This window comes from Hippocampus comes, unplaced genomic scaffold (genome assembly GCF_001891065.2).
Source record: "Hippocampus comes isolate QL1 unplaced genomic scaffold, H_comes_QL1_v1.1 scaffold194, whole genome shotgun sequence".
NCBI lineage: Eukaryota > Metazoa > Chordata > Actinopteri > Syngnathiformes > Syngnathidae > Hippocampus > Hippocampus comes.
The window spans coordinates 1,103,495-1,113,300 of record NW_017805828.1 but is presented as its reverse complement, the minus strand read 5'-3'; the positions used below and the strand labels follow the sequence as shown (position 1 = coordinate 1,113,300).

Here is a 9,806-nt window from a genome sequence, read left to right as displayed (position 1 = left end):
GGCGACGCGTCGTAAATCCGCGTCGGTTCCTCGCCAAAGGCGGCAGCCGCTTATCGGCGTTCTCCGTCTGAAAAGTACCGTCAATGTGTCAGAAGGCGACAAGTAAGAGTCGCTCCAACGTGGATGACTGATCTTCATGGGAATGACTTGCCTTTTTTGCTGGGCCATAATGCCTGTAAACTCAGCAATGCTTTGGTTGGTGAAAACTTTAGGGGCCCCAGACATGACCCCTGAAAAATCACTCCGTTGGACCAACGCCATTGGGCAGACACGTCTGTCATAGCAGGACCAGAGTCTCAAGGGCCCATGTTTGAAACTGGACATGAAGTCAGCCATTTTGGTTGGAAGCAGCAATTTCGGGTTTGGTGAGCTCCGATTCATGGTGGACTCTTCCGAGCGATTGGCTCAAAAGAACCCCAGTTGGAATCATGCAGAATGTTGCTGCACATCTATATGGTCATGCAACTCCATGAGCTGGATTACGGCCTCACTTGGCTCCAATGCGCGCTGACTAGACTCGTAAAATCTAAATTTGCACTTCTGGCTCTGCCCTGCTACCTCATTTATGTACTTAAACCAGTGTTTGGGCCCAGTGGCCCTTGTACATCACATCCTGTAGACTTGGGCCCCCTGGCTCCTTATATTAAGACAACAGTCTCAAACTTGGGTCTTAAAATGGACAGTGATTTTGACTTGGACCAGCAAATTGGTGCCCTTGTTCAATCCAGCTTCTTTCATTTTAGGCAGCTGGCGAAAGTCAAGCCTCTCCTTTCTCATGAGCACTTTGAAACAGTAACTCATGCCTTCGTCACATCCCGGCTGGATTACTGTAATACACTTTAGTTTGCAATCACCCAATCCTCCATGAAGCGTCTCCAGTTGGTCCAGAATGCTGCTGCTCACCTCTTGACTGGTACTTGGAAGAGGGAGCGCATCACTCCTATTCTGGCATCCCTTCACTGGCTCCCGATACATTTTAGAGTTCTTTTTAAGAGCCTATTTGTTTTCAAATCTTTAAATGGGTTTACTGTTTTTGTGCTTCCTCCTGTCTTTGTTACTAATTATTAGTTTTATTGTTTCTTGTTGTATATTTATTGGCTGGCGACCAGTCCAGGGTTTGCCCCACCACTCGCCCAAAGTCCTTTGACTCAGGCTGCGGTGGTTGTTGCTAGAAATACAGTTGAGCTACCACCTGCCAGACACATGCATGTTGAAGACCGTCTACGTTGTCCAGGAGTCACAATGTGTGCGTGAATGGTTGCCTGTCTAAATGGGCCCTGATATTGGCTGGCGACCAGTCCAGGGTTTGCCCCACCTCTCGCCCACAGTCCTTTGACTCAGGCTGCGGCTCCCACTTGAGGTCTTTAAAAAAAACGGGATTTATGGATTCGCCACATTTTTTCCTTGTTTTCTTGCCTCCATGTGCCTCTTCAGACTGTCAGAAGCGGTCGGTCGTCTTTAATGCCTCAGCACCGGAAATGACGTCAATTGTTAACTTGGTGAAAGACATTACTTTAATTAACAAGTCAAACGCAGCCCCCCCCCTGGAGGCAGATTAGCGTTTTTCAAATACTCCCGTGCGACGCGTCGTGAATACGCGTCGGCTCCTCGCCAAAGGCGGCAGCCGCTTATCGGCGTTCTCCGTCTGAAAAGTACCGTCAATGTGTCAGAAGGCGACAAGTAAGAGTCGCTCCAACGTGGATGACTGATCTTCATGGGAATGACTTGCCTTTTTTGCTGGGCCATAATGCCTGTAAACTCAGCAATGCTTTGGTTGGTGAAAACTTTAGGGGCCCCAGACATGACCCCTGAAAAATCACTCCGTTGGACCAACGCCATTGGGCAGACACGTCTGTCATAGCAGGACCAGAGTCTCAAGGGCCCATGTTTGAAACTGGACATGAAGTCAGCCATTTTGGTTGGAAGCAGCAATTTCGGGTTTGGTGAGCTCCGATTCATGGTGGACTCTTCCGAGCGATTGGCTCAAAAGAACCCCAGTTGGAATCATGCAGAATGTTGCTGCACATCTATATGGTCATGCAACTCCATGAGCTGGATTACGGCCTCACTTGGCTCCAATGCGCGCTGACTAGACTCGTAAAATCTAAATTTGCACTTCTGGCTCTGCCCTGCTACCTCATTTATGTACTTAAACCAGTGTTTGGGCCCAGTGGCCCTTGTACATCACATCCTGTAGACTTGGGCCCCCTGGCTCCTTATATTAAGACAACAGTCTCAAACTTGGGTCTTAAAATGGACAGTGATTTTGACTTGGACCAGCAAATTGGTGCCCTTGTTCAATCCAGCTTCTTTCATTTTAGGCAGCTGGCGAAAGTCAAGCCTCTCCTTTCTCATGAGCACTTTGAAACAGTAACTCATGCCTTCGTCACATCCCGGCTGGATTACTGTAATACACTTTAGTTTGCAATCACCCAATCCTCCATGAAGCGTCTCCAGTTGGTCCAGAATGCTGCTGCTCACCTCTTGACTGGTACTTGGAAGAGGGAGCGCATCACTCCTATTCTGGCATCCCTTCACTGGCTCCCGATACATTTTAGAGTTCTTTTTAAGAGCCTATTTGTTTTCAAATCTTTAAATGGGTTTACTGTTTTTGTGCTTCCTCCTGTCTTTGTTACTAATTATTAGTTTTATTGTTTCTTGTTGTATATATGATAATTGCTCCATGTACAGCACTTTGTATACAGCGGTGGTTGTTGCTAGAAATACAGTTGAGCTGAGTATATTAGTGGAGGTGGACTTTTGAGGTTTTTTTTTTTAATCGGAAAAACGGCGACTTTAATCTTTACGCAAAAATACATGGACTATCCTTCCATTTATATTCTTGAAAATTAGGCCTTTTGTTTGTCGGTTGAGAGTCTCCTTTCAGGTTCACAATGTATTCCGGCCACTTGTCATAACAAGAAGAAGCTTTTCCACAGCTCTTCCATCTCTTCAATAGCAACTCTCTCTCCTCTCCTGACAACTCGAAATAAAACACTCTCAATAATTGGTCGAGATCCCAACGGGTCAAATTACATCAAGCTCCAAAGTGTCTCAGCTGCCCACCTGCTTGGGAAGGGACCCCCACCCCCACCCCTCCTCCCCCTTGGAAATGAGTTATTAATCCCACCGCAAATCTCCTCCTTAATTCCTCGAGAGGTGACACGGTGGTCATCTGGCCGTGACGGGGCGATCCTGGAGAGGGCGGGGGGGCGACGGCGGCCTTGACGCTCTTTTCCGCTGCAGATTACCCTCCGAACAATAAGGCCGCTTTGCATAGGTAAAGCGACTAGCTTAGCCTCGGGGCTGTCAGGAGGATGACGGCTGGCGGAGGAGCGGGTGAGGACTTCTTCATTTAGTTCCACATTCCTTTTTCCAAGCCAACAACGAGCGCGTCATGCGAAATGTGCTTTGCTCCCCCCCACGCCCCCACCCACCATGAATGCCAACAATGGCTGACGGGGAGGAAGGAGTTAATTACAATCACAAAGGAGATCAGAGGAGCCCCCGCATTGTTTTGCTTTTGCCGCCACCACACAACTCATTAAGCCGGCGAAAAGTTGCTGCATTGCAGCACATCACATGCGAGAGCACTTGGCGGAGCAATTACATTGAAATGATGCAGCCAAGCAATTGAATCAAACGCTCTAAGTGTGTTTTACGCTTATTGTTTAATGAAGTGGTTGAACAAGAAGTGCGTGTACGGGATTTGTCTTGAGATTTTGCGGAGGAGAAGTACTTCGTATGCTCTTTTTTTGGACCACCTGATACCGCAATCGATATGGATAGCTTTATTAGGGCCTCAGCATGCATGGAACTTATTTTCCCATTCACTGACTTCAAAAAAAAAAAAAAAAGCCCCGAAGCCAGTTCCATTTGGCCACATGATATTTGATTGGCTTATCTATCGTGAGTAGGCCCACAAAAAAAAAAAAAGTCTTCTGTGCAGCTGGACTTTTGACCCCTGGGCACGTCAAAGACGATTCAAGAAACAAGAAGATTCCAGTTGCCCCGATTCAACATTTGTGCATGACAATGTACGAGACTCTCCACGCATCTTGAGAAAACACCTTTTCTAGCAAGAACATTGGTCATTTTGATTGATATCGAGGCAGTACGTTTAAAATGAGTTGGGCAACTATGCCATTAGGCTAACTATGTAATTTTTGTTTGTTGTTTTTTTTTCAGTTGTGTGCCGTGAGATTGCCAAATGTAAAAAAAAAAAAATACGAGCCTTGGCTCCAAAAAATGTCGGAAAATACTCACTTAGACGGTGTGGCTAATTTTGTGTCCACTGAAGGTTTGGTTTAAAAGGGGCAGCTAAAAAAAAAAAAAAAAAAGCGCCCACGGCGTCTCTCAGGTGTTTTTATGGTGCACCAACAGGCTGTTAAAAAGCCAGACAAGAGTGGGGGGGGAATAATTTTTCATGATACGTTTTTAATTGTCAGTAAACAAGCTCGCATTCTGTGTGCTGCACTGCGGAGCAGGTGGCTTTTTATCACGTTGCATCACACTTGCCCGAGGTCATCTCGGAGCCCACATGCAGGATCGAAGTGTTCCGCAGGATTTCGAGCGAGCTAAATAGAAGCCTGAAAGGATGTCATGTGGGTTTTTTTTTCTTCTTCTTTTTCCTCTTCTTCTTGGTTTCACCGGGATGGGACCCGCGTGGTCGCAAGGCCGATGAGGCCCGCTCGCCGGAGCCTGCAGTCCCTTTTGTGCCGTTCATGGTGGCCGTCGGCTTTCTCCGAGGCGCTGCCTTCCCGGGGAGCCTGCCAGCGGGAGGCCCCGCCCGATCTCCCGCTATTAGCATCTCTTAATGCCTAGCAGCGGGGGGCCCTGGCCACTGTGGGCTCTCAATGTAGCTTTTGTGGGGGGGGGGATCAAAAAAGGGACTTGCCTACCCTGCAGCCGCTCACACCTGACCCGGCCGGAGCGCTGAGCCGTGCATGCTCAAGGCCTGGTGGGGGTGGGGTGGGGTGGGGGTGCAAGCGAATTCAACGAAGCTCTCAAACTGCTTCATCATCCCCCCCACGTACATGTAAGGGTGAAGCAAATGTGCCTTGAGAGACGTTGCACCTGAAACCAGAGGGGCTAATTGTGATGATGGCCGCTGTGACACTCGAATTGTCCTCAGGGGATGAATAAAGTCTCAGCCTGTGCGTCTGTCCGTCCGTCCGTCTGTCTCACAGTTTCAAGAGGGTTGATGTGTTGTGTGGTGTTTTTTTTTTCCCCCCTAAAATGTTTTTTTGGTATGTTTGGTATTTGTTCCCAATATTTCTTCAGATATTTTTTAATGTACTTTTTGTTTAAATTTTTCCCTGATTATTATTATTTTTTTGTATCTACTGCTCCTATTTCACATATTTTTATATATTTTTTTAATATTCATTGCTATTCATTCCTCAACACGCCTCACCTCAGCAGTTAGCGGCGTGATGCCACAAATTAAGATCCATTTTTATTTTATTTTTTATTTTTATCTGTGTCCGACCAGGCGAAAGTTTCCCCTCACTTTGTTTTCCCGGAGGCCGAAAATGCAGATTGGTTGTGGATGGAAGTCGCAACAACATTGAAAAACTGACTTTGTTGTTGACAGAAATCACAACATGATGCCATGATGTCGTTTAGTGGGAGTCGAGGCTTCAAAGACGGGCTGTTTCTCTTGATGTCGTCGTTTTGTTGTCAGCGGAGTGCAGCCGGCAGACAATTTGTCCTCTTGCATCCTTGTCAGTGCACGACCAGCGTGCCTAATGCTCTTTACATAGCGACATATCTTTTTTTTATTTTTTTGCTGACACAAATTGAGATGCATCACATCCATCGCATGATGATCACCGACCATCTGTGCCCCCCCCCCCCTCCCCTTATCCGTCCCGTTAACGAAATCTCGAAGCCCTCTCTGATGGATGCGCGGCAGACGGACGTACGGAAAGCCCCGCGCATAACCACTCGTCTTGTTTCGGCGGTGACAGGAAATCCATGAAATCTCGGGAGAGGAGCGGCAGGCATCTGCCTGCGGCACTGCTAATGGTCCAGGATAGCAAAGAAAAGCTCAATTTATAGATAACGTTACAGTGAAGCCCGATTTTTATCATGGGTGTGGGGTGGAGGTGGGGTGGATTGACCATTCATCACATGATTGGCTTACGATGGAAACGACACAAACCAGTGTCTCTTCCACAGACGGTGGACGTTCCCGTTCATACACTGCCACACATACTGTCCACCACAACGGCCAACATTGCATCGCAGTCATATGGTATTCCACAGGGTTCAATCTTGGGACCCTGCTGTTATCATTGTATTTGCTGGCCCTGCACGGTATTTCCTTTCACTTCTACGCAGATGACAGTCAGCGCTATATCCCGCTAAGCAAACAGGATGCTTTCCCCACTTTTATCCTGTCTTGGGGAAATCAAAGCCCGGATGGCACGAAACATCTTGAACTGCAATGGAAAGACAAGTATGCCTCCTGTCAGCACGGTGTGAGTTGTGACAACGAAAGCACCACAATTAGTCATGCAGGCGAGCTCAGCGGTAGAGCCACCGTGTGTTTGTTCGCTCCACACTACCTGTTTGTTCCTTCTCTGACAAGTCCGGGTGAGACGGCTGCTATTCCTGCACAGAGCTTCGCCGCGGACTCGTCCAATGTTGCAGGAAAGAGTGGGCTCGAGGCAAGCCGGCAGAAAAGTCTTGCTTGACTGCTTTCCTGATAAATTTGCCTGTTTTTTGTTGTTGCTGTTGTTGTTGCTTTTTTAATAGACAAACACTACTCGCCTGGAAATAGTGCGGTGGTGATTAGCCATAGGCACCGCAGAGCTGAGCAAGATCTCATGATTTATTTCGGAGGCCCATAGCTTTTGATTAATGTTGTCCAATCCAATGGCTCACCCTCGGACGCTCTGCACGGCTGTTTTGTATGTCACGCCGCTTGATCTCTGTGACCAGCGCGCGTGCTATCATGCGATAGCCCGCTAGCTGCGCCGCGCGTATGTCATGTCCAGAAATGAGGAGAATCCGCCGTTGCATTGTACACGTCCTTTTTACAGTTAGCATTTTTACCAGACGCATCGTATTTTTTTACTCCTTGAATTTCTTGACTCTTGATTGTCTTTGCATTTGAGTCATGTGATCAATTCCTGTAAGCTACGCTGTGTCCGTTTCGCGGAATGTGATCGACTCTGAAGACGTAAAATAACAACGCACTATTACCTACCTTGTGCACATGCACGTACGCCTCGTACCTGAAATGTTGATCGTTTTGGTTGGAAAAAGGATTTCAAGACTCGTTCGCTGGATGGAACAGATGCGTCTCCTATGTTGACTGGTAAAAGAGGTCGGCGCCAATATGCTTCGAGGGAGTGGCCCTTTCGCCATTGTTTATGTTGCCTTTGTCACCTGCTGCTCGCTGTTGCTCAAATGAGTTGAAACCAACGAATGAATGAAACAATTTACTAATGCGGGCTACGACAATAATACCGTGGCGGAATTCTCTGGGCGATAATTACTTAATGCACGCTGTCCGTGCCTGTGAGAAGCTGTAATTCATGTCCGCGCTTCTTGCCTAGTTGGGTGTCCGACATGTTGTGTTGTCAGTCCGCGAGCAGGGGGGGAGGACGATGTCTGCACTAATGAAGTGCATTAGCTTAATTACTGGCCCAGAGAAGCGTCGGGAGGCTTGGACTGACGCGTGCATCTGCTGGAGAGAAAAATGGAAAAAGTCCCTTTCTTCAGACTGAATGCTGTGGAACGGCTTCTGTTTGGTAAAAGCATGAGAAAGTTTTGGCCTTTGTGCTCCGGTCGCCGTCCTCTCTTTCTTTGCGATAACTAATGAATCGCCTTTTCTTTTCAGCCAGTCAAAAGAGAACCATTAATTTTTTTTTTTTTTTTTTTTTTTAGCCGTCCTTTTGAATGATTGCGGCTAAGTGAAATCGGCGATTGTTTCTCGACTCCAGCCCATTCGTTGAACAGCAGTGGTTCACCTGAGGCTCGAATGACGGGTGAACGAGCGTACAGTCACTCTGAATCACGCATACGTATGCGGGCACTTGTATTTAATGAGCCATGTGAAATTGAAAAATACATTAGTGTAAGTATATGAAGTTTGGTTATTTTTAAAAGAAAAAAAATGTCTGTTCCATCAGATCAGAGTTAATTTACTTTCCTAAATTACCAATGAAGGTGAAACACCAATCTGCCCAAAAAAACAAAATAAAATAAAATACCGGTAATAATCATTTTAAAACTTTTTCCGCCATACGTTTGGCCTTTTAACCTGTACATTGGGGGAAAAAAATCTGAACAGTTCAAAACAGCAGTCAGTGTTCGTATGAACACTGAAGGCTTCTGCTAGAAAACAAAAATGTCTTGAAATGCCCACACGAACAGCTGAACTTTATTGGCGGTTCATCAGAGGCACTTTAAATGGCGGCAGATGGGTGCTGACATTGGAGTCATCATGTTTATTCACTAAATATGATATGATGTTCATCCATGCATTTGTGTCTTATGGACTACATTAGCATAATCTGATTAGCGCAGTTTGGGCGCCGGTTAGGGAGGTCATCCCCCGAATTTCACGCCGGTCCCCCTTTTTTTTTCCTCATTCCGCCTCAGCAGCCGAGCTAATTATGAGAGAAGCGCCCCGATCGGCCATCTGTCGCCGCGACACTAGCGTGATATACAGTAGCGCTCCCCCCTGCAAAACACTCTCCTTGTCTGGGCTCCCAACTATGAAATATGTGGCGCTGAACCGGGTTCAAAGCCGAGTGGGAAGGTAAATCAGCGCCCGGTGCACTCTTTGCAGATGGCCAATGAAAGATGCACATTATAAATCTAAACGAGCCCGTCACTCGCTAGTTTATGGCGGCCAGGTTCTATCTCTCGCCTTCTTTTTTTTGTTTTTGCCGGCGTGTCATAAAGGCTTCAAAGTATTGGAGCAGGCAAGAAAAGTGACGACGCCAGATGACTAAATACTATTTTTATTGTTTTGCTGTGTTTATTTGTTTCGCACTTTTTACTTTTGCATTACTGTGAGACTTTTGTCAACCACCCGATCGTGCGGTGTTGAAATGAAATATGGATTTGCATGGAATAAACAAGGACAGTGCTTCATAAACCACCTGTCGCAAAAAAATAAAAAATAAATAAAAAATACGAGAGCATCCAGTATCATGAAGTGCTTTATGGCAGACTATTTCAGCTTCCTCATTCTGAGCGGTCATGATAAATTTTCACGATCCATGAATGCATTTTCCATAATCAGGGTCGCGGGTGAGCTGAAGCAGATCCCAGCTGACTTTGGGTAAAAGCAGACAATGCATTTTTGACCTCCCCAACATGATCCCTCAAAACTCACTCGGTAGCGCCCTCTGGAAAGGAAAAAAAAAAAGTCACTCTGGACATTTCGTTTCACAGATTGACATGATTGACTTTTTTGTGCGCCCTGTTTTGAATGACAATTTGCACCCAATTTCGTGTTGATTGGTAAAACCGATGAGGCAATTTTTCCACGGGACGCAAATGATTTGACTTTTGTAGGAGTCGCCGGTCCAGTCTCATGCATTTTTCAAAACCGCAATTTGGTTTGAGCGCATTTCCTTCTTTTTTTTTTTTTTTTTGCCTTCCAGACGCCGTCTTTCAGAACCACCCTCGGCTGCGCACGCCCCCGCTGCCGCTGTCCCATTCGCACTCGCCCAACCACCATCAACACCATGCGGCCTCCATCAACTCCTTGAACCGGGGCAACTACACGCCGCGGAGCAACCCCAGCCCCGCGCCCACCGACGGCGGCTCCTCCGCGCCCG

At 46.9% G+C, this 9,806-nt stretch overlaps 1 protein-coding gene across 1 annotated transcript in view; it reads left to right on the top strand.

The window, feature by feature from the left end:
- tenm4 (teneurin transmembrane protein 4) overlaps window positions 1–9,806 on the top strand; it is a 164,929-nt gene that overhangs the window by 52,146 nt on the left and 102,977 nt on the right. The window contains exon 5 of the mRNA XM_019887308.1: window positions 9,630–9,799. Coding sequence (XP_019742867.1) covers window positions 9,630–9,799 — 170 coding nt within the window. The remainder of the gene's footprint in view (window positions 1–9,629; window positions 9,800–9,806) is intronic.